The sequence below is a fragment of the Camelus bactrianus genome, chromosome 35 (assembly GCF_048773025.1).
Source record: "Camelus bactrianus isolate YW-2024 breed Bactrian camel chromosome 35, ASM4877302v1, whole genome shotgun sequence".
NCBI classification, from domain to species: Eukaryota; Metazoa; Chordata; class Mammalia; order Artiodactyla; family Camelidae; genus Camelus; species Camelus bactrianus.
Genome location: NC_133573.1, coordinates 2,998,697 through 3,023,096, shown reverse-complemented (window position 1 = coordinate 3,023,096; position 24,400 = coordinate 2,998,697). Strand labels below are relative to the sequence as shown.

General features: G+C 45.1%; 1 protein-coding gene across 5 annotated transcripts in view; it reads left to right on the top strand.

Annotated features, from left to right (window-relative positions):
* The window catches only part of LOC141575964 (trafficking protein particle complex subunit 9-like), a 101,578-nt gene extending 80,422 nt beyond the window's left edge, over positions 1-21,156 (top strand). For 4 of the 5 annotated variants that reach the window (XR_012504111.1, XM_074357962.1, XM_074357963.1 and 1 more), the window contains one exon: positions 19,226-19,363. Coding sequence is in view for 1 of the 5 variants with exons in the window: in XM_074357965.1 (XP_074214066.1) it covers positions 17,780-17,854; positions 19,226-19,474 (324 nt within the window). In the remaining 4 variants the exon portion in view is untranslated. Of the gene's footprint in view, positions 1-17,779; positions 17,855-19,225 lie in introns of all 5 variants that reach the window. The other variant, XM_074357965.1, reaches the window with a different exon arrangement.
* The last annotated feature ends 3,244 nt before the right edge of the window (positions 21,157-24,400 follow it).

The following is a 24,400-nucleotide window of genomic DNA, read 5'->3' as shown; positions in this document are numbered from 1 at the left end:
AGATGTTGGGAGGGAGGCTGCTGAAGGGAGTAAGAAGTGGCAACTGCTATGGATACTGAAGAGAGAGACAAAAACAAATTAAAGCCTATACACTGAGTACAAATACCCTCAAAAAAGAAAGAATCCCTCAGTGTTTTGAGCCACTTAGTGTAAGGGAAACAAAATCACGTGGACCTAAAGCTCTTGAACATGTGAATATTGTGGGTGGGAAGGTGTCATCAGAAAAGGGTTGAGAAAAGGCCTTTTGGTTTCCCTTGACGTTTCCGGTAAGGATGGGGAGCAGAAGCGAAAACCCCCCGCATCACAGTGGAAGGTGCTGTTTTGTGTGAAACTGACCAAAGGTTGGAGACCAGTCATCAGCGGTGCTGGCAAATGAAGGGACTTCTGGATTGGGTGGGGCACTTGCTGTGACTTCCAGGTGACCTGCTGGCTGGGGGCTGTGAGGCGTGCAGTAGGTTTGCAGGGTGACCCGGGCATAATCCCTGCCTCTGAGGCTGCTGGTCTGACTAGCAGACCTGGGCAAATGCAGTCCTAATGGGGCAGCTCATGATGTGGCCTGGGACACCTGCAGTGCTGAGGGCGAGAAGAGGGCTCCCCTGAGGGGGTGTCCCTGCGGAGAGTGGAAACGTCCTCCTGCAGGGGAGGAAGAGCCTCTGAGCAGGGGGCCGGATGCACAGGTAAGACCAGCCTGAGCACCGAAGGTTCGGGGAGCCGGAAGTCATACAGTGGGCCGAGCAGCCTTGTTCCTGAGAAACTAGAGGGAGAAGATGCTGAAAAGGCAGGCTAAGGTCAGACCCTGTGGTGCGTCATGAGTGACAGGAAAGGACTGGTCAGGCAGGCACGAGAGAACCCTGTGGGCGTCCCAGCTGGGGCGTCACGCCGGAGGGAGGAGCAGAGTTATAGACTTTGCCACTTATTAGCTGTGTGACTTTGAGCAAGATCACCCCACCTCTCTATATATATATCTTCAAATTTAAAGTGACAGAGTGACAAGCTCGTGTCATCAGAAGGCTTAGTTTAGCTCTGATCCTCTTGGTCCAGTCCTGTCAGTGCTGCCCTGCAAGGTTCTGCAGCGGCTGCTCTTACCCTGAGATGGGAGGGCGCAGAGGGACATTGTAGCGCCCGAGGGCAGGAAGGGGTTGCTTTAAAAACAGACATGTAGCCGCCTGCAGCTGCAGACCTGCAGGCAGTTTGGTTGATGGTCGTGGAGAGGACTTTGGAGGCCTTAGCATCGTCTTAAGACTTGCTTTCCCTTGGGGATTGGAATTGCTTTTGCAGATTAATGTTGAAGATTTGGGCTTCTGGCAAAGCTGTTTCCAGAGATGGGTATATACGTAACATATCGTATAAAATAAAATGCTTTTATTTAATGTGTGGGACTTTGCAGCTGTTGGGAACAGCTCTGTTGGCCTTGTCTCCACGGAGGACACTAGGGGTCAGCAGAGCGTGCGGGAGGGCAGGCAGCCCGCCATGCTGCTGAGGGGTGTTCTCCCCAGGACGGCACTCTGCTGAGGACTCTTCTCTGAGTTTGCTTGCCAGATGAGCAGACAGCAAAGTAATGAGTTCTGGTGGGATTTTATAATGACAGGAAGAAATAGGGAACAGCAGTTTTTTCTGGACTAGAACACGCTTTTGATTCCTGATCCATTGTGTTCCATTACAGAATTGACGAGCTGTGTTTATTCTGGGACTTGATTGAAATAAACGTGCAGCCTAACAGTTAAGAGTTATGTTTTATTTGGCGGGAGGACTCGAGCTGGGATGACAGCCTCTCAGATCACTTTGAGGGACTGCTCCCAAGAGGTAGGGGAGGAGCTAGGATTATATAGGAGCTTTACAACAAAGACCAGGTAGTTGGAACAATAGAAGATTGCTTGTTATCTAAAGAATGCCAGGTATCTCAAGTTCAAGGATTTAGTGCTTTTCTATGTATGGGAGGAAGCAAACATTTGGGTCATTGAATTCATTCCTTTGACAAGCACCTAGCTATCTAGGGCCAGTATCCTGTCCTTTCTTATTCTGAGTCCGCTCAGAGGGCACCACTGTGAGTGGCTGCAGAAGCTAGGCTGCAGGCCTGTCCTCGCTGGGGGGTGGCGGCAGCCTCTGATGACTTGGTTTCAGCATTCTTCGTTTACTGACGTGGTTGCAGTATTTTCATTCACATTGTAGTATTTTCATTCACAGACTGAATATGGATAATCTGGAGCCTTGGAAAGGGACCGAGATGGAATTACTGCAGGTAACTTCTACTTTAATAAGCCGTGTGCAAACATAAGCACGGAGGAAGCATACAAAAGGATTTGGTGGTGTAGGGAAGGGTTTCTGCACATTACAGGAGAAGGCAAGGCAGAATTCCTCTTTGTGGGCAGGGACGTGAGTCCACCTTTCTTTTCTGTAGTGGTTTCTGAGAAAAGTTTATGGTAATTCACCAACATTGACAAACGGTGGCACACATTGCATTCAAGAGCTGGCCGGCTGCAAACTTGTGTATTGGACAGGTGGATTTCATAGGCAAGTGGTCAGGTGGATGGGAGAGAGATGGAGCCCAGGACTGGGCCCAGATTCAGGTTTAAATCACCATTTCCTCACCATAGGGCCTTGGACTAGAATGTAACCTTCCTTAAACTGTTGGTGAATCTGTGAAATGGGCATGATAATATTGGTTCTTCCTGGGTTTGTTGTAAGTTCTAAACAGCATTATAACACACATGAAGCACTTAACCCACTGGCACTTAGCAGTGTTCACTGTGTGTGGTCGCCTAGCTTGGCGTGTGTCAGAGCCGTAAAGGCAGCACGTGTCTGTTGAGGGCGCACTGGTGGCCCCTTGAACAGGTTGTGAATTTGGTGACTTCCTTTAATCCTTGTAACTCTGTGTGCCATGGGCAGTTATTTTCATGGACAGATGAGGAATCTCAGGGTAAAGAAGACTGTGTAATTTGCCCAAAGTCAGACCATAATTTTGGGTGCAGGGGCCTCGGTTCAGCATGGGCCCCTGGGCTTTCTGCCCTCTCCGTTCAGCACCAGAGCCAGACATGGGTTCGCCTGTCTCCCAGCCCAGAATATCCAGCAGACAGCAAGACACACCTGGCCCTGTGCTGCTTGAGCAAAAACTCCGGAGGGGAGGCAGGTACTAAAGGGATAAACATAAAAACAGACGACTGCAAACTGTGATCAGCTCTGAGAAGGAAAGGAACACGTCTCGCCGTGCAGAGCTGGGAGCTTTCCCGTCAGGGCTGCTCTTGGGGCCTTCATCTCAGCTAAACAAGCTCTGCTGCTGCATCAAGGCAGGAAGGAAGGGCGCGTGTGACCAGGTAGACTGGGCCTCGTTGATCATTCTCATTCCCCATTCAGCGGCAGCTGTCACGGGCACTTATCTAGTAAACAGATGTCGGCCATAATCATCATGCACTTTACTCAGTAGTTTTATTGGCCCCACCTTTGAGATGAGGTCATTGAAGCTGGGGAGTTTGTTGCATGCCCGTGGTCACCTTGGAAATACCCCCACTGGACTTTAAACATAGACTGGCATGGCTGTCATGCCCCAGCCCTGTGGATGGCATTGTGTAGCTTCTCCCAAGTGGCCCAAATGACTGACATTGACTTTCTTAATTCGTAGGAAATGGTATGTGACAATAAGTGAAATAGTAAGAAATTATTTGGAAAAAAAAAACACAATACTTCCCCAGCTGGGGGGCGTACCCAGTGTCACACACCCCACTCACTGCCTGGCACCTCCTCCCTGCCGACTCCGTGTTCAGAAGCCACTCTGAGCCTTTGAAGAACATTTTGCCTCATGACACTGTTGACTAAGACCTGCGACCTCTCTGTCCCTGGTTAACTCTCTCTTCAGAGCCATTTAAATTTTATGCAGGCTCCTCCACTCAGATGTAAGACTAGACTCTTTAAACTTCTTGATGCAGCTCCTTAATGAGGATCTTGTGAAGGAAACCTAGTCAAAACCAGGGATGTATGCACATAGTGACTGTAACCTCAGCACTTCGTGAAGTTCAGAATCAGAGGGGTGGGAGACTCAGGAAAGGCTTTTTTAAGGTAGCAAGGGGAAAGTGAAAGGACGCAGGCTGTGTGAGACTAAAAGATCTCGGTCCCAGCCAGCAAGGCACCTGCGTTCAGGATGGTGTGTGGAGAGTGCAGAGTTCTCACAAAGAAAGAAGTGGTGGGATGGGAGGGAGGACAGTTAGGTTCTTTACTGGGGAAGGAAAAAGTGGGCTGAACATTTCCTGGTTGAACAAGAGGACTGTGACATGATGTGCTTGTATTTTGGAGAGAAGGGTTTTGTGAGGACAGGCCTAGGGAGAACGCTCTGTGGCTGGGGAGTCAGCACAACAGGGAACCACAGAGACCCGGGCAGACCCCAGGGCCCCTGCTGGGGGAGGGGCTGCCCGCCAATTCGAGCCCTGGGGGCTGCATCTGTCCCTTAGCTGGGTCCTCAGAGCTCCCTTCACAACCCAGTCCTGTTGATACAAGAAAAAGAAATGTGGGGCATGAGAAGGGCTGTGTCCCAGGCATTGGTTGAGCCCCTGGGATGTGCCCCACCAGATGTGGGTCTTTGGCTTCATGCAGGAAAGTATTCAAGAGAAAGCCACTGTTGAGTAAAGGTAGATTTATTCAGAGAGAGAAATTGAAAGGCAAGAGAAAGGCCACGAGATGTGGGGGTTGGATGCTCAGATTAAAAGTAGGTACACACTCCACAGACAGAGTGTGAAACTTCTCCGAAGAGGGAGAGAGAGGGGTGACCGAGAGGCGGTGCTGTGTTGCTGGTTTTCATGGGCTTGGTGGCTTCATATGCTAATAAGTAGAAGGACCAGCCTTAGGGCAAGGGGCAGGGATTCCCAGGGAGTTGGCCATTTCCCACCCTTTGACCTTTTGTGGCTAGCCTTGGGACTGCCATGGTGCCTGGGGGCGTGTTATTCACCATGTTACTATTACAGTGGGTGTATAATGAAGCTCAAGCTCTGCTAGAAGTTAAATCTCTTCATCCTGAGCCTCAAGGCCTATTGGGGTTTGAATCCTTCGCCATTTTGATGTTAATTGCTGTGGCCTTCCTTGAATGGCTGTGCTCTGCCCCCTTCCATCCTGTCTCACTGTGATGACACAGAGAGAGCAAAGGCCGGGCCCTGCCTGTGCTCCTGCACTTAACAGGGGGTGGAGTGGGGTGGGCTGAGGATGATTCAGCGGTGAGAAGGATGTTTCAGATTTTCCCACGTGGGACATGGGGACCTGCCAGCAGCCACCGCAGATTTATCTCACGGGCATTATGGCTTCTGTCACTCATCTTTTTCTATTTTCCGTTTTTTTTTAAGTATTTAATCTAAATTTAATATCAGATTTTTTTAGGAAAGAAATTTCTTTTACTTTTCTTTGGGGCTCTTTTTGGGGGGGTAGGTAATTAGGTGTATTTATCTGTTAGTGGAGGCCCTGGGGCTTGAAACCAGGACCCCGTGCACGCTGAGCGCACGCTCTACCACCCGCCCCATCATCTTTTTCTTTCTGCTTTAGCTGCCAAGAATCTTACAGCTGAATTTCTAGTCGGCCTTTAACACTTGTCCTGACTTCATGGCATCCATTTTTATGACTTTACCTCCGCCTGGTTTCATTTAAGTATTGAATCTCCATTTTCTCTTCACTCTCACATTTGTCTTTTTGTTGTTATGGTTGTTAAGCTGTGTTTAAAAAATTGTTTAATTTCTCTTTTAGCAGGAGGCTGAAAGTAAATAAACATGTAAACAAACATCACACTTATATGCTTTTATACATTCTAAGCTGTTTAGTAGTTATTTAAAAACCGAATTGAATATTAAAGTGATAACATTTTTAAATTATTTTTTATAAAGTTATAGCTGATTTACAATATGATATGTTTCAGGTGTACAATAGATGCTCCATTTATAGTTATTGTAAAACATTGGCTGTATTCCCTCTGTTGTAAGATACATCCCTCTAGCGTGTTTATGTTACATGTAGCAGTTTGTATAAGAAAGTTGGGTAATGCAGAGTCTGGGGCGTGGATGTGTGTGACCCAGGTTTACGCTCACCCTGCCTGTCAGAGCCCAGGCCCTCACTCCTGTCTGCATGGGAGCGAGTGGAAGCAGCTCTCATCAGCGCTGGCACCACCCTCTGAGTGGCAGTGACAGCAGTGACTGTGGACATGCAAAGTGTTGTTCCAGGAGCTTTATATGCATTTCTGCATTTCATATTTAAAGCCCTCCTGTGAGGAATCGTTTTATGTATTTTTAATGAATAATACACTTTATTTTTATTTTGATAGAGTCCGGAAAATTTACAGGGGTAGTACAATGAACACTTAGATACACTTCACCTAAAAGGGCAGTATTTGCCCTTTTGGGTCTGGCTTATTTTAGTATACTGTTTCAAGGTTCATCCAGGTTGTAGCCTGAATCAGTGTTACGGAAATGACAGGCCAGCCAAGAAACAAGCACCACTCGGAGCGTTGGAGTACTCAGATTTATTACACTGGTGGGCTCAGAGGGACTTCTGCTCTGAAGCTCTGAGCACCTCCAAGACGTGCACATGAGGTTTTATAGGGTTAATTACAAGTATGGGCTATTAGCCAATAAGGCTCAAACGACAAAAAGCAAGGAATCAGTACACTAGAGCTTATCAATTCGGAACAGATCACGTTACTGACACTTGTTGAGCTTGGATTTACGAGTTAGCTTGTTAGCCCAGTAAACTGACACTAAACTTCAGATTTACGAGTTAGCCCGGCAGAACTTAGATCAGTAAATCGACACTTATCACACTTAGATTTGTGACTTAGCTCGTTAGCCCAGCTGGGCTTTTCCTTCACATTCCCCCCTCTTGATGCTTTCACAACCCTTGTTGGAGTAAGCATCATCATTTACCTGTTGCAGGGGCTCATAATTGGAGGCTAACATCTGAAGTTTTATAGCCTCTATTTGCTCACTGACAAAGTGGGTCAGGAAGCTTAGGACACAGGGCCTAAATAGCAGAACTGCAAAAATCAGGAGTAAGGGACCTATGAACGGTGCCAGCCAGGAGGTCCAGCCCCAGGGGCCTGTCCATCGGCTCTTATCTAAAATGTTTGTTTCTTTTTTAACTCGGTCTTGTAACTCTTGAACCATTTCTCTGACAATTTCTGATTGATTGGCATAAAAACAACACTCTTCGTTTAGGAAGAGGCATAGTCTCCCCTCTTTGGCCGTAAGTCCAGACCCCTCCTGTTTTGTAAGTCCACCTCAGCCAGAGAGTCAATCTGATTTTGCAGAGTTCCCAGGGTTTCTGCTATTTGTTGGAGACCGTGGCTGAATTCACCTGTAAGCTGAAATTACAGGTTGGTACATGGACCACTTGTCACCCGGTTCCATGCAGGTGCATTGTAAAGCCAAGGGGAGTGAGGGCATTAGCGTCAGTAACATAAGCCTTATGAATATCTTAGACATGATGCTCCAGTGATGGCACTAATTATAACAAGGTGTAAAATAGCTACCAGGATTCTATGGCCTATGTTCCAGTCAGGTGAGGCGGCGCTAGTTAGCCCCACTGCTAGTAAGCAGACTAGTATAGCAAACAAGGAAAGAGGCAAGGGAGCACAAAATTAATACATTTAACAGCTGCGTTGAGCTTTCCTCAAGCTTCAGCCGTGCGCTGACTAGCCAGCCTCCGGGTGTGGCTAGAGCAGGGCTCGTCAATCTTCAAGCTTCTTTTTCTCAGGGCTGCTGCAAGGAGTGTGGCTTTCTGCTTCATTCGCTGGTCTGCTTCTCATTGGGCTTCCCGTTCTCGGTTTACAAAAACTTTGTTTGCTACTTCCAGCAGCTGTGTAGCATTCATCCCTGCGAATCCATCCAGTTTTTGGAGTTTCCGGCATATATCGGTATGATTGGGCTACGAAGGCAGCGTTGACCATCCGCTGGTTTTCTTGGGGCTCAGGATCAAAAGGAGTGTAGACTCGGAATGTTTCACATAGACTATCATAGAAGTCAGTGGGGGTTTCTTCTGGCCTCTGGGTCACCGTGGTCATTTTAGACATTTTAGTTGGCTTCTTGGCTCCTGCTCTTAGCCCTTGTAGGATGGCCTCCCAGTACTCACGTAGTGCTTCTCTTCCTTCTTTGGTGTTAAAGTCCCAATCTGGTCTGGTGTCAGGGGCATGTGTTGTGGTCCATCCCTCAACATCCATTGTGTCCCCAGGGGCCCGGCCCTGCAGCCATTTTCGTGTTTTAGTGAGAATGTGTCCCCTCTCCTCTGTATTGAAAAGAGTCAGAAGCAGCTGGCGGACATCTTTTCAGGTGGGCCGGTGAGAATGGAAGATAGACTCTACGAGGTCAATCATAGCCTGTGGCTTTTTGGAGTAGGAAGGAGCGTGATGGCACCAATTGAGAAGGTCTGTGGTGTTAAAAGGTTGGTAGTAGAGTACAGGGTGCCCGGGCTTAACAGTCCCATCTTCCCCAACTTGCTGCGGCCCTTGTATCTCCCGCAGCAGCATTTGGAGGGCCGGTGGTGCTGGCTTCCCAGCTTGTGCTGAGCGGATTCTCCTTCCTATGGCTCAGGCTGGGGGCTGGGTTCTGCCTCTGGGTCCTCAGGTTGGGGAGGTGGTGACACAGAGGGTGGTGGTTTCCCCAATGGGACTGGAGGTGTCTGTACCCTGGAGACATATGGAGGGGGTAGTCATATCTTGTCTTCTGCGTCTCCCTGGAAAATAGGCTTTTTTTCTGTCTGTCTTTTTGTCCTGGACTGGCTGTGCTGCTAATATCTTGCATTGTCCAGGTCCATTTGAGCAGAACCGAATCCATGGGGGTAGAGTCTGGGCGATATTCAGCCAGGAGTCAAAGTAAGGGAATTGATCTGGGTGGCCTGGGGTTCCAGTGATTATTTGATAGACTGCTCGCACTGTTGCTAGGTCCAGAGTTTCTCCTGAGGGCCACCCGACTCCAAAGGCCGGCCATTTACACTCACATAAAGTGTGGAGCCTACCAGGGGTCATTGAATTCCATAGTCTCCTGAGAACCCCTTTTTGAAATTCTTTATCATGAGTCTAGAGTGGTGGGTTTTGACTTAGAGCCTCCCACTCTTTTTAGATGTTTAAGGATAACAGATCTGTTGTTTCAGATGTTTGGGAAGGTAGCCTTTATATCTCTTTTTTTTCTTCACTCCTCAAAACACCAGAGTTCCTAGAGAGACTGCTCTCTTGCTGGGTCTATGAATTGTCTGAAGGTTAATTTGGTTAGGGAGTCTGGGTTCCAGTCACAGCTGATGTCTCTGGAGCTCAAGGCCTCAAGCAGTTCCAGGGACTTTTTTCATTAAATCCTCTCTATATACTGAACTAATGTATCAGGGGCGTGGGACTGACGGCAGATGGTAAAACAAATGGACTAGAAAAGGGAGAGTCCTGGGGGTCTGAGGCTAGGCAAAAGGGACACTACTTGGGTCAGTTCAGTAGGGGAACAATAAGTCTTGGGTGTTCTGTGACAGAATCAGGTAGGAGACTTTCTCAAAGAAATAGCATCCTAGCCTCCGAGGGCACAGGGGCATTGACTCATTGGCTGTCTATGTCCTTTTCCCTCCCAGTGTAGCCACCCTGTGCCAGTGTCGCACACAAGACAAGGGAGGGTTTTCGTTGCGTCCGCCTGGCCGCTCCCCTCGCGGGGACGAAGGTGCCTCTTAGCTTTGGCGGGTCGGTATAAGCTGCTGACTCCGATCGGGACCCTGAGGGACCGATACCGCCCTGAGCCATATGAGGTCACCACGGAACCGCAGGTTGGGACTCACTCAAACTCCGTAGCAGAATGCCATGGAGCTACAAACTCAAGCCTGATCACATGCTTCACAGGCCGCTCATTCACTCTCTCACACACACACACACACAGAGGTTAACAACAGTCCTCCCACCAATACCAATATCCTGTTTCCCGTAGGAGGGGATCCACCTCCTCTTCTGTCCACTGGGACAGGACCTGATACCTGACCTGATTTCCCCGTCTGAAATGCCATCAGATGGAGAGCCTGTAGGAGGAGATCAGCCTCCTCTTCTGTCCAATGGGACAGGACCTGATTCCTCCCGGGGGTTCCTACCTTGTCCGGACGGCCACCTGGTGAGTCTGTCCGTCCCTCCATGGAGTCTGGCTCTGGTTGTAGCCCAGCCACCTGGGGGGGACGAGTTGCCGTCACGAAAGAGAACCCGGAATACCGTCGGGCGGCGCCACCTCGTTCGCTGCCGGAGTCCCGTCCCCCGGTCGGCCGGAGCCACCAGTCCAGCAGCTCAAGGGGCCGGCGTGGTTGTATCTCGCTGGGGGCCTCCAGAAATGTTACGGAAATGACAGGCCAGCCAAGAAACAAGCACCACTCGGAGCGTTGGAGTACTCAGATTTATTACACTGGTGGGCTCAGAGGGACTTCTGCTCTGAAGCTCTGAGCACCTCCAAGACGTGCACATGAGGTTTTATAGGGTTAATTACAAGTATGGGCTATTAACCAATAAGGCTCAAACGACAAAAAGCAAGGAATCAGTACACTGGAGCTTATCAATTCGGAACAGATCACGTTACTGACACTTGTTGAGCTTGGATTTATGAGTTAGCTTGTTAGCCCAGTAAACTGACACTAAACTTCAGATTTATGAGTTAGCCCAGCAGAACTTAGATCAGTAAATCGACACTTATCACACTTAGATTTGTGACTTAGCTCGTTAGCCCAGCTGGGCTTTTCCTTCACATCAGTAATTTATTCTTTTCGCTCAATAATATCCTTTTTCTTTTTTTTGTTTTTGGTCTATTTAAAAATATTTTCATTGAAGTCTAGTCAGTTTATAATGTTGCATCAGTTTCTTGTGTACAGCACAACATTTCAGTTATATAGGAGCATACATGTATTCATTTTCATATTCTTTTCCAACATAAGTTACTATGAGATATTAAATATATTTCCCTGTGCTATACAGCATAAAGTTGCTGTCTATTCTGTGCATAGTCAGTATCTGCAAATCTTGAACTCCCAATTTATCCCTTCCCACACCCTCTCCTCTCTGGTAACCATAGTTTGCTTTCTATGTCTCTGTGTCTGTTTCTGTTCTGTAGATAAGTTTGTCTTTTGTTTGTTTGTTTGTTTGTTTGTTTTAGATTCCACATATGAGCGATCTCATATGGTATTTTTCTTTCTCCTTCTGGCTTACTTCTCTTAGAATTACATTCTCCAGGTCCATTCATGTTGCTGGAAATGGCATTATTTTATTATTTTTTTATGGATGAGTAGTAGTCTATTGTATAAATATAATACAACCTCTTTATCCAGTCATCTGTCAGTGGACATTTAGGTTGTTTCCATGTCTTGCTATTGTAAATAGTGCTGCTGTGAACATTGGGGCGCAGGTGTCTTTTTGAATTAGGGTTCCTTCTGGGTATATGCCCAGGAGTGGGATTGCTGGGTCATATGTGAAGTCAGTTTTTTGTCTTTTGAGGAGTCTTCATACTGTTTTCCACAATGACTCCACCAAACTGCATTTCGACCACAGTGTAGGAGGGTTCCCGTTTCTCCACAGCCTCTCCAGCATTTATTGTTTGTGAACTTCTGAATGATGGCTATTCTGACTGGTGTGAGGTGATGCTTGATTGTAGTTTTGATTTGCATTTCTCTGATAATGATATTGAGCATTGTTTCATGTGCCTATTGGCCATTTGTATGTTTTCATTCAAGAAATGTTTCTTTAGGTCTTCTGCCCATTTTTGGATTGAATTATTTGTTTTTCTTTCTTATCAAGTGTAAAAGCTGTTTATATATTCTGGGAATTAAGCCCTTGTCAGTCTCATTTATTGCAAATATTTTCTCCCATTCCATAGGTTGTCTTTTTGTTTTGCTTATTGTTTCCTTTGCTGTGCAAAAGCTTGTAAGTTTAATTAGATCCCACTTGTATATTTTTGCTTGTATTTCTATTGCTTGAGTAGACTGCTCTAGGAGAACGTTGCTGAGATGTATGTCAGATGTTTTGCCTACGTTTTCTTCTAAGAGGTTTATAGTGTCTTGTCTACATGTTTAAGTCTTTAAGCCATTTTGAATTTATTTTTGTGTATGCTGTGAGGGAGTAGCCTAACTTCATTGATTTACATGCAGCTGTCCAGTTTTTCCTGCACTATTTGCTGAAGAGGCTGTCTTTACTCCATTGTATGTTCTCACCTCCTTTGTCAAAGATTCAATGACCAAAAGTTTGTGGGACTATTCTTGATAATTTTGTGTATCCATTCATTGATGGATGGATATTGTTTGTAACTTTGGCTACTCTGAATGATACTGCCATGAATATTGATGTGCAAGTTTTTGTGAGAATATGTTTTCATTCTGTTGGCTGTAGAGCTGGCCCACCTTATGTGTAGTTTCCACTTCATGGATCCAGATGGCTGGTAGTAAAGGGACTCGAACTTCCTTGGATTATGGAATCCAGGATGGGGGGTTCCTGAAACCAACCCCCCGAGGATACTGAGGGATGACTCTACATGTAGGAGTGAAATTGCTGAGCCATATAACTCTAACCTTTTGAGGAAACACCAGACTTCTCCAAAGAAGCTGCACCATTGTCCCTTTCCACTGGCCACAAATGAGGTATCTCTGCCTCCTGACCAACACTTGTTATTGTCCATGTTTTGATTATAACCATCCTAGTGGGTGTAAAATGAGATCTCATTTTGATTTTGATTTAGCTAATGATGCTGAGCATCTTTTCATATGCTTATTGGCCATTTGTGTATCTATTTAAATCCTTGGAAAATTTAAAAAATTGGGTCGATTTTCTTTGTATTGTTCAGTTGTAAGCATTTGTTATATATCCTGGATACTAGTCTCTTATTAGATACAAGCTTTGAAAAATTTTTCTCCTATTCTGCAGATTGTTGTTTCACTTTGCTTTTTTTAAACATTAAAACAATTTCTTTATAGGAGAGGTAATTAGATTTATTTATTTATTTATTTATTTTTTGCCAAGCACACACTCTATCACTTGAGCTACCCCCTTCCACTTTCATTTCACTTTCTTGATGATGTCCTTTGTAACAAAAAGGTTTTAATTTTGATGAAGTCCAGTTTATCTGTTTTTTTCTTATCACTTGTGCTCTTGGTATTGTATCTAGGAAACCATAGCCTATCCTAGGACCACAAAGATTTATACTATGTCTTCTTTTAGAAAGTTTATAGGCTTAATTTTTACGTTTCTGTCTGTGATCGATTTTGAATTAAATTTTATTGGTTATATACAATAGGGGGATCCAGATTCCAGATTCGTTCCTTTGCCTGCAGATACCCAGGTGTCCCTGCACCATTCGTTGAATAGACTATCCTTTCAATGGAGTGTTGTTGGCACCCTTGTGGAAAACTGACTGTAAACGTAAATTTCCCCCCCCCCTGGATTTTTTATTGTGTCTCATAGATTTAAAGTGAGTCCTCCAACTTTGCTCGTCTTTTTCAAGATTGTTTTGGCTTTCCTGGGTCCCTTGTACTTCCATATGAATTTTGGGATCAGTTTTTCAATTTTTGCAAAGAAGTCAGCTGGAATTTTGATAGTGATTCCATTGCATTTGTAGATCACATTGGGGAGTCTTAACATTTTTAACAATATTGTCTACAATTCCATGAATATGGGATGTCTTCCATATATGTAAATCTTTTAAATTCTTTTTCAGTGATACTTCAAAATGCTCAATGTACAAATCTTGTAAATTTTTGTTAAATGTATCTCTCATTTTATTTTTAATGCTGTTGTAAATGGAAAGTCTGAGCTTCTTAAGGGTGGGAGTATATATCCATTTGTTTATTTCTAGGATTCCTACACAGCAAATACACTAGGTTTATATTTGCTACATAAATCTATCCACAACTCTTCCCACCCCCGTGTTATAAGAAACCAAGACCCAGGTTAAGCTACCTGAACACCTATGTGGAAGTGAGAAATGAGACCCTTGGGTGGGGCACAGTGCAGATGATACTGAGAGCTTATTCAGGATGGCTTCATCTTAATTTCTTTTAAATAATCCTTTCAGTGTATATAGTCAGATACATTAAGAACATGCCCTTTTGATGTACAGAGGATCTAAGACTATCATTTTCAATTAATTTCTAGTGAGAGTGTTGTACTTGAAACCTAATTTGCATCAATCTTTGAAGATTTATGTTTCAGGAGCTTTGACTAAAGAACACCTGTCTTTATTCAATAACGACAACTAAATGCTCAAACAACATGTAAGAGTTTGAGCAAACTGCCCCCGCCCTGTAGTGCTGGGTGGCTGCAGCTGTAACTGGAGTCAGCGCTTACCTTTCTCAGTACGCTTGTGCTGATCTGGTCAAAGGGGTTGGTCCAACACTTTGTCTGTAGTCTGTTGGACAAATCCGAAAAACATTGATTTAAGGTTCCTGGAATGGAATCTATTCTTATTAATATTAAGTAAGCACATATTAAGTGCTTACTGTATGTTGGGAATTGTCCCTCAGCCTCACATGAATATTATTTCTCTTAAAACCTCACATATTTCCTTGTTATTCCCACTTTACAGATAAGGAGACTGAGCATTAGGTTTTCTCTCTTTTGGGGGGAGCTCATTATCAATGACTGCAAGTTGTAAGGAAAAAGATATTGATTCATCCTGAGAAAATATTTTTCTGAGAGTCAGCAATGAAGAGGGTGACCACTGAAGAGGGTGATCATTGTTCGAGTGAGACGAGCCCCGGGTTGTACGGAGTCAGCATCCCTGTCCTGGACACGGCCCGTGTAGAGCTGCGTGGTGGGTGAGGCGGCAAGGCCGCGCAGGAAACGAGGATGCCGGGCCGTTGGGCTGTGCTCAGGCCTGGTGAGGCTTTCTCTTAAGGGCAGTGGACCGTCATTGACAGATTTTAAGTAGAGGAGTGGGGTGCTCTTGTAGATCACTTTTGTGCTTGTAGAATGCTTGGAAACATTTAGAAGGCTCGGCAGGAGGTGATGTGATGAGTCAGAGTAGGGTGGCTGCGAGGTGTAACAGTGTTCAGTTTTCAAGTGGTTTTCAGTCCCAGGTTTGTGGCTCAGTAGCCGTGTCACTTTGGATGATGCACTCAAGGAAGTGAAACAATTTACCTAATCAATTGAAGCAGTGATGTACCCAATTCCCAGGACTATTGTGGACATCCAGCGAGATAACATGTGCACAGTGTGCAGCGTGGTCCCCAGCACAAAGTCAGTGCTGAGGGAGTGCCAGTGAGTAGCTGGTAGGACAGGTGTGGGTGGTGGGACTCAGTGACTGAGGAAATCTTAGCCCTGAAGTAGGGGTCCAGGCACATCTGTGAGTGATGGGCCTGAGCTGGGAGAGGCAGGGAGACCTTCCCCCACGACCAGGGGCCCTGGGCAGGACGGCTATGGGAGGAGCACCGTGAAGTCAGCTCTTTGTAGGTAGAGTTGGAGGTGCCCTTGAGACATCTAAGTGCAGTGTCATGAGCTCACAGTGGAAGTCTGGGCCCGGGCTGTGCATTTTCCTATAATCTCAATCCCTAAGGATGCCGAGATATTGATCACTGAACGTGAAGACATACTTTAAAGACAACTGAATGGTAGTATCATCTCTGTCATCAAAGCTCACGTCTCTTTATTCATCACTCACTTTGCTAATTGGGTACTTACAGGGCTCACTTCACCGCCCTCCCCTGGGCTCAGGCTCCATAGTAAAGAGCTAGTGAGCCTCCCTCTTTCCCGGAAGAAGACACATTTAGCTGGTAGACTTATGTACCTCTCCAGACTTAGACTTTTACTTTGTTATTTTAATTCTATTTTCTGTTGGCCATCTCCTGACAGGAGAGACGTTTTACCTCATGCTCATGTTTCAATTAGATATTACTGAGAATTGCTGATCTGATCCATAGTGTATGTATTTTATTAACTTTGTAGAGTACTTATCATTTTTCTGTCTTTGCCCTTTAATTTTGTATGCCCCTTCAAGGCTCTGTCTTATTTGGGGCCTTATTTTTTTTTAATTAAAAAATTTCTGTTAGTTAAGAAAACAAAAGCAAAGAAAAAATGCACATGATACCTAAATTTAGAAAATATCTGGTGTGTTTTCTGTCTCGGCAATGGAGGGTTCTAGAAACTCGTGAAAACCTTCATTACACAAGTTCCTTAAAATGCTGATTAAGAAATAAAACCTTCCTTCCTTATCTTTCAAGCTGCACAGCTAATTGTCAAGAAAGTGAGGGGAAATCCTCAGAATCCAAGACGAACCAGAAAGAGGGGGTTCTGGGAGGTAAGCGAGACTTAGAAGCCCTGGGAGGCCAGTTGGCTCCTGAACTGAGTTTCAGTTGTCCTGACAGGAGGGCAGGAGGTGAGCCCCAGGCCTCTCACACTGGGAGTTGGATGGCTGATCATATGTAAGGCCAAGCCCATCCTGAGGAGCCTGCTTTACTAAAGGGTGAACTAGAGAAAAACATTCCTCAAGGCAAGAAAGTAAGGAAAGTTAATTTTTTTGGAAGAGGGGAAAAGTAACAAATCCAAAGTAAGGATTTAGTTTAAAGCTGTTCTGGCATGACAGTGACCACAAACTCCTGGCATAAAAGCACAGCTCTTCCTGGAATGAGAAGATGTTTTGAATGAATCAGTGAACAGCCATTCTGAAAAAGGCCTCCAGAGTCTTCTGGATCAAGATGCTGGACCCAAACACTACTCTTCCAAGGTCTCATTTAAATAACCAGCAAGGTTTTAGAGGAAAGAAGCTATAATCATAGCTCTATTTATTGACATTACAGTATGCTAGGAATTCAGAGGTGACTATGGAGTTGTCTCCTCTTTTATGGACCTTACTTTCTGTTTGGGGAGACGCACTGACATAGTCGGGGAGCTGTGTGGAGGGAGGTGTTAGTCTGTTGCAATTAACCAGGAGAGGAGATTAAGAAAGCAGTGAAGGGTGGGTGAACTTTTTAGCTGAGGACAGTCTTGTTCTGTTGGCTTTTAATTGCAGGCTCGATGAGTTGTCACTGGAGGGAATAGATCTTAAGGACGATGGACTTAGCTCAGGCCTCTTCAGAAAGGACAAGTGAACCTGGAGAAAGACAGTCAAATCTGTGCAGACATTGAAGTCCACGTGAACGTGCTGTATCCCTGAGCCAAAGATAGGACAAGTAGGCAACACTTCTTGAGGACAGAGGAGTGGTTTTTAAGGTTCTCCAAGAATGAATCCCAAGGAACCGGGATGGCCAGTTGTCAAACTGTGACTTTGCTCTTTGGACGGTGTACCCACCGAGGATATTGGCCGTTTATAGGTTTTCATTTCTCTTTAATACTTGTCAGGTGATGAGGACGTGGGCACAAGCATTTGACACCTTGTCGAGGTGACTTTGGGTACCTGCCTAGAAGCGCGGGCCCAGCTACAGCTGCGTCACACATCTTGCCGCCCATCCCGCTCCCCGGCTCCGTGATCACGGCAGAGTGGTTCCTTGTTGACCTGTCCGTCTCCTCTGTGACATCATAACCCATCAAAAGACCGGAGCGTATTAGCTTGGCTTTGTTCTTTTCCATCCTTCTCTTCGAATGATGATGACTGATAGTGGACCCAGTAATGTTAGCAGATGTTTCACAAGTAGGGCTCTCAGTACAAACCTTGTAATCCCCACTGTGTGATCTAGAGAAGAAAGTTACATTCTTTCCAAATTGTTTTGATGCACTTATGTGGGAAATTGGTGTAAGATTGAATATGTATTTCCTCTCTGAATCATCACAGCTAGAGGTGAATGTTTGTAGACATGGAATGTGTTTTCTGTATTTGAACTGTAAGGTCCCCTAATTTCTCCCCAGCTTTTTAAAGTCATCACTGGAGTGCTAACTTCAGAGCGTCCCAAAGCATCCACCACTGCCTGTTCTTCAGACACTGTGAGTTTCCAAGTTGGAGAAGGCTGCTAGCTGGTGAGGCATTCTCTGGCACATCTCTGGCTGGCTGATGTGGGCTTCGCACCCAAGACTTGGCAGACAGTAACTAACCAAGATCACGTCCATTTCTGGGACACTCATGGAGGATTTTAGACCTATGCTAGTGGCATACGTTATTTCATTTAGTTTTCCCAACAATCATAATTAGATTTTATCACCTGTATTAATAAGGAAACTGTCAAAGCGAGTGACATGCAGACTTCAGACTGGAACTCGGGTCTTTCTGATCCCTGTCTCTATTCCCTCCGCGGCCTATCCTTCCAGCTGGCCAGGAGACTCTTCCTCTGTCTTGAGTTTCCCGCTGATGTTACCACTCTGTTTCTAGGAGAGGAAAAGAAGTCTAAACTTACTTTCCAGTTGGAAATGGAATGGAGAGTTAACGTTGGAAGCCGGGAGAGTCTGTCCTGTGATGAAGCGGTCTCCGAGCCACTTCCATGGGGACGTCACGTCACTGTCTGGGCCCCTTGCACAGCCTGTGCACAGGTGATAAGCCAGATGTGCCGAGCAGTCCTCCCGGACAGGGCAGTGCATTGGAAATGAGTTTGGGGATTTGGTTTCATTTCATAGGTTCCTGAGGGCCTTGGCCTGGCACTTTGAGTGGGACCATTCCCTGTCCCACAGACTCGTGCTCTGGGCCCGTGCAGACCTGACGTGGCCTCAGCCTGAGGCTCAGGGCCCGTGGTGATGAGGGGCATTTTAGTCCAGGGTCTGCGGAGGCTCTGACACTTCTGGGTCGTGGGACTTTGTCCAGGATGATAATAATTCCTCCCCGAGGTTCAGATTTCCTTGCCTGTGAGCCGGGGTAGTAATAGTTTCTGAGATGACTGTAATGATTCAGTAAGGGGCACAGCGTGTGCTGGCAGGTAGCTGGTGCTTAAGGAGCAGAAGTCGCAGTCACTCTGTCAGCCTCTCACTGTGTGCTCTGTGCTTTGAGAGGTTGTGTGTTTGGTGAAAGTCCCGCCCAAACCCTAGGGTCTAGATGAACTGTTGTTCCTTTACTTTCCCTTCCTTTTCCTCTTTCTCTTCCCTGTGTCTCATGTTTAGGGAGCAGATTCCTCTGTTTCAGGGAATATGGGCCTTTCTAGAAAAAGGACAGGCTGAACATGGAGAGGTGGGGCCCAGAGGGGGTCTGGAGAGTCTGCACAGCGCTGCTTCCCTGCGTTTCTGCATCCGGTCCCGTCAGTGCACAAAGACAGCCTTCCTCTTCCTTCCTGTGTCATCGAGTCTCTGTTTTATGGGAAAACCATTTTTACGTATCTATTTTCACTTACATGTTTCGTTCAGATGCTTGTTCCTTTTCTCCCTGTGCTTCAGCGTTCCGAGGAGAGAATTCAGCAGTGCAGCATCCTCTCCGAGCTCTATGAGTTGATCGGCTTCTACCGCAAGTCCGCCTTCTTCAAGCGGGTGGCCCCCGTGCAGCGCGCGGCCCCCGGCATCCCGGAGCCTGGTGGGAAGGCCTGCTACCGACTCCTTCTGCAGATGCTTCCTGGCTACAGTCTGTCGCTGGACCTGCAGGACTTCAGCAAAGTTGTTGGAACTAAAACATTGCTTCAGTCCCATTAACCATGCCTGGTTTGGGCCCTGCTGTCCTGTCTCATCAGGGTGAATTCTGATTCGTGCAGAACAGGGCTCTGCAGACTTTTTCTGTCAAGGGCTTGGGAGTAACTCTTTCAGGGACTGCAAACTTCCTGATCTCTGGTGCAGCTGTTCAGCTCTTCTGTTCAGACCCCAGAGCAGCCGGACAATCCACACAGCCACAGAGCTTTATTCACAGCAGTGGCTGGGGCCGGATTGTGTGTGTGAACTGCAGTTTGTCCCCACAGCCTTCTCACTATTGACGCCTGCACCAGAGCGTGCATTTGTGACAATGGGTGAACCTACACTGACACGTCATCATCACCCAGAGCCCAGACGACACTAGGATTTACACTTGGTGGTGTGCACTCTGTGGGTTGGGACAGAAGTACAGTGACATGTATCCACCGTCACAGCATCATACAGAGTAGTCTGTCTTAGTGACCCTAAAAATGCTCCGTGCTGCACCTCATTCATTGCTCCTTCCCCTCTAGCCTCTGACAGCCACTGATCTTTTAGTCTCTGTGGTTTTGCCTTTCCCAGAACACCATACAGTTGGAATCAGACAGTTGCGGAACCTTCCCAGATTGGCTTCTTTCACTTAGTAATATGCATTTAAGGTTCCTCCATGTCTTTCCACGCCTTGATAACTCATTTCATTTTAGCACAAAATAATAGTCCATTTTCTGGCTGGACCACAGTTTATCCATTCACCTACTGAAGGACAGCTTAGTTGCTTCTGAGTTCTGGTGATTATGAATAAAGCTGCTAGTAACATCTGCATGCAGATTTGTGTGTGGACATAAGTTTCCATTTCATCGAGTAAACCCCAAGGAGCACAGTTGCCGGATCGTATGGTAGGAGTACGTTTAGTTTTGTAAAAAATTGCCAGACCACCTTCCAAAGCATCTGGGCCCTTTTACATTCCCACCAGCAATGCATGAGAATTCCTGTCGCTCCACATCCTCACCAGCATTCGGTGCTGTCAGTGTTCTGCGTTTTGGCAGTTCTGACAGGTGTGCAGTGGTACCTCGCTGTTTCAGTCTGCATCCCCTTGATGACAGATGCTGTGGAGCATCTTTCCATAGACTTCTTCGGCATCTAGATTTCTTCTTTGATGAGGTGTGTGTTCAGGCATTTTGCTCATTTTTTAATCAGCTTGTTCATCCTTCTTGTTGAGTTTAAAGAGATTTTGGTATATTCTGGATATCAGCCCTTTATCAGTGTGCCCCTGCCCTTCACCTGCAGCACCGGAGTTGTCCTTTTGGTCTCAGTGGAGTGTCAGCTCTTCAAAGAGGTTCCCTGTCTTCCCTCAGCCTAAATACTGTCCTTGTATTTTTCACTTTCATTGACTCATTTTGTTCTTTTTAAATAGAATTTCCCATAAATTGTAAGTACATGAAATAAAAAAAGGACAATGATTGAACACCGCCTCCCCCACCAGTCTGTGTGCCCTGTGAGAGCAGAGGCCCTGTCCCCACTCACCGTGTCCCATGACAACACATGGCACATTTCCATGTAAAATTGTGTAGCGTGGGGCCAAACCTGATGAGCAGCTATGATGACATGTGTTGGCTACCATTTATTGAATAGAGTTTGTTTCTTGATCTTAATTATTATACCACATGAATGAAACATGTTTCTTTTGAAAAATAAAACAACAAAGCACACCTCCATGTGATTGGTAATTTCTACTTAGCTTTCTGATCCAGGAGAGGACGTTCACTATCATTTTGTGGAGGAGGTTGGGGAGGTAAAGTAAGAGGGTGAGATCAAATAAAGTAAAAATGATAACAGTTATCAGCTGGCTTTATTTTCACTAAGACATAAAAGTTACTTTAAACCATATCTCAGCTGTTGTTCTGTTGTTTTAAACATTTCTCATAGAATTAAGTGAAAGCCCACTAATCCCTGAAAGGGAAGTTGTGTGCTCAGGTCCTGAAAAGTGTTTATGTCTATTTCTTGAAATGAATATTTTCCCTGCTGGTTACAGAAAGTCGATGCTGGAACACAGCTGTGCTCTGTGTGTGTCTGCCGGCTTCATGGGCTGCTCACAGTCATTTTCATTTTCTTGTGTTGAAGTGTATGAAGGTTTTCCATCAGATATTTTGCTCAGCCTTTTCCTAAATGAGGGGTTGAATTTTCCACAGGAAATCTTATGAAAGAGAGTGACAAGGCACATGGGTTTCCCAAAAAGCAATAGTTCATGTAATAAACTCTCACATTGGTGAACTTTTTTAATACAAGGGAGGAGAAAATTTTATCTCTGGGTCATATGCCACAAATCTGTCTTAAGAAAAATAGATTCAAATTTTATAGAAGAAGCATTTTGAATCAAGTAGAGATTATGATTTGTACACTATTTGGTGTTAGAACTTATACTCAGACTTATCATAATTGCCTGTGGTAGGAACTGGATCATTATTTATTTATTTAAAAAAAAATCCACTAGGTGCTATTTGCCCCATTCCTGATGCGGCAGTGCTGAGGTTAGTTAAGTTGGGCCATTTAGAATTCTTAGCTAGGGTTTCGGGACATTGATTTCAGCCTCTTTATCTCTTTTTACAATCTCTTCTTTTGTGTTGGCCTTTGGTCTTTTGACAATGTGGAAATACTGCAAGGATCTGTCTTTCCATTTTTTCCTGTCTTTGTGGGAAAAGATTTCTGTAAGACAGACTACTAGGACATTAAGTTTTCTGTGTGGGTTAAGTTTGGTCAGTTCTAAGGATTTCAATTAATACGTATTAATACTTGCTATTCAGCTAATGATAGTAAAATTATAAAATAACTTAAGTATACATCAATAAGTGTAGTACAATAAGCCCATCACCCAGATTAAGGAATTCACAAACTTTTCCATATTTCCTTTGTTCAGACCTTTTTTCTCTTATTTGTCCTTTGTTGAAGTATTTGACAGCAAATCCCAGAAGACATGTCATTTTACCCTATGTACGCAAGTAGGCATATCTGAAAAATGAGGGTCTTTCCTTTGATCAGGTTTTTCCATTTGACCCATGTGCTCGTTAAGTACCACCTGTATCAGGCATCTCACTAGGCGTTAGGGATACTTGGGGCAATGAGACAGTCCTGGCTCCCAAGGAAGTTAAGGGCTAATGGAAGAAACCAACACAGGAGCTTAGGTGCCTCTCCTAAGATACCTGCTGGATGACACCAATTGGACAAAATTTGTGCACAATACAGTAGGATTCACAGAAGGGACTAGTCAGACTTGTAGGGCAGGCCATGAGAGAGGTGGTCAGCAGGGCTACAAGAGGAGGAATCACTTGATCAGAATCTGAAATCCTTTCTGCCAACCTTTCTACCAAGCCCCCAGGGCCCATCATACACAACCCTGTGCTGTAACTGTTTTTGATTCCTGTTACCACATCTCCTTCAGGAAGTATTTTAAGGTGGAAAATATTTAAAATCAGTAATTGTTGCCAGAAGGGACATAGAACAAGGAACATGGAAACAACACAAATGTCCATCAGCAGATGACTGGATAAAGACGATGTGATACATATATACAATGGAATACTAATCAGCCATAAAAGATGCCATTTGCAGCAACATGGATGGACCTGAAGACTGTCATTCTAAGTGAAGTGGGGTGGAAAGAGAAAGAAAAATGCCATATGACTTCATTTATGAGGACTCTAAAATTAATAGCAATAATAATAAGACCACAAATGAACCAATTATTATTTTGATTTCTTGAATATGTGTAAGCACATCTGACAGTCCTTTGTGATTGGATTACCATATTCTGTTTATTATTCTTTTGTAGTTGTCTTTATTCCTCTGGTAACTGTAAGTTTAAAAATCTAAAGCTCTAATCTGTTCTTAGAAACGATAAGTAGTACATATATGTAAACTAAAAAAATGCAGTATACACTATACATGTATTTATATGCAATATGTATATGTGGAGTTGAACTGTAATAATTATACCTAATAAAACTGAAAAAGAAAAAGAAAAAATTTATTTAAAAAAGTCACCCCTCTTTAGATATTAAAACGTTCAGTTCTGAGATTCTGTTAAAGACAACATGGAAGTGGGCTTTTAAGATTTTCTCCTTGCTCCTCAGTGAGAAGCCTGGGCTGCACAGCTTGGCCGCCACAGGCACCCAGGGCTTGCCGGATTGCTTCTCACTTGTTGGGAGGAAGATTAGCTGCTTGAGGAATATTTATGCTCTTAGAAGTTGCTGAAAACCCCACAGAGCTTCTGTTTACATGGAGTGTATCTGTCAATATACCCCAGTTTAGAAATTAGAACAGAAAATTTTAAACCCAAGAATTGACAAGCACTCGCTGCCCCAGCTCGTGGTCAAAGCAGTGCTGCCACGGTGGCATGTGTTGGTTCTACAAAAAATGCACCGTACACTCAAGAATGAGGGTGAACACACAGATCCCATCTCAGCAATGCTATGAAGAGCTGGGACCCAAAGCACCTAAAACAGTGCTGAAGTCCCCAGATGTCCCAGAACGCACAGAGCCATGGGATCAAGAATCCAGTGTCTCGTGGATCATCAGTCGTGGAGACCGAGTCCTGGGTCAGGAGGAGCAGAAGTAGGGATCCCAGGCACACAGTCCTATTGACAGCAAAGTTTAAAGGTGTTGAATTCACTAAAAGTTTGGGAAAGATTTGCATTTAGAATACTACATTTCCTCTCCTGGAGACGTTAGAAGGATAACACTGATTAATAGAGGATGATTGTAATGGATTAATTATGATACTTATGACGTGAGCTGCTAACACTAACCCTGCACTCAGTGTAGACTAAGCCTTTTATGTACACACTTCTTTAGGTCTACACACCCCTGCAAGGTGGCATTAAGCATTCATACAACCATGAAACCAGTGACTATAAAACAATCACAAGGCTTCCTCTCCAGCATGAGGTAGCAAAACAA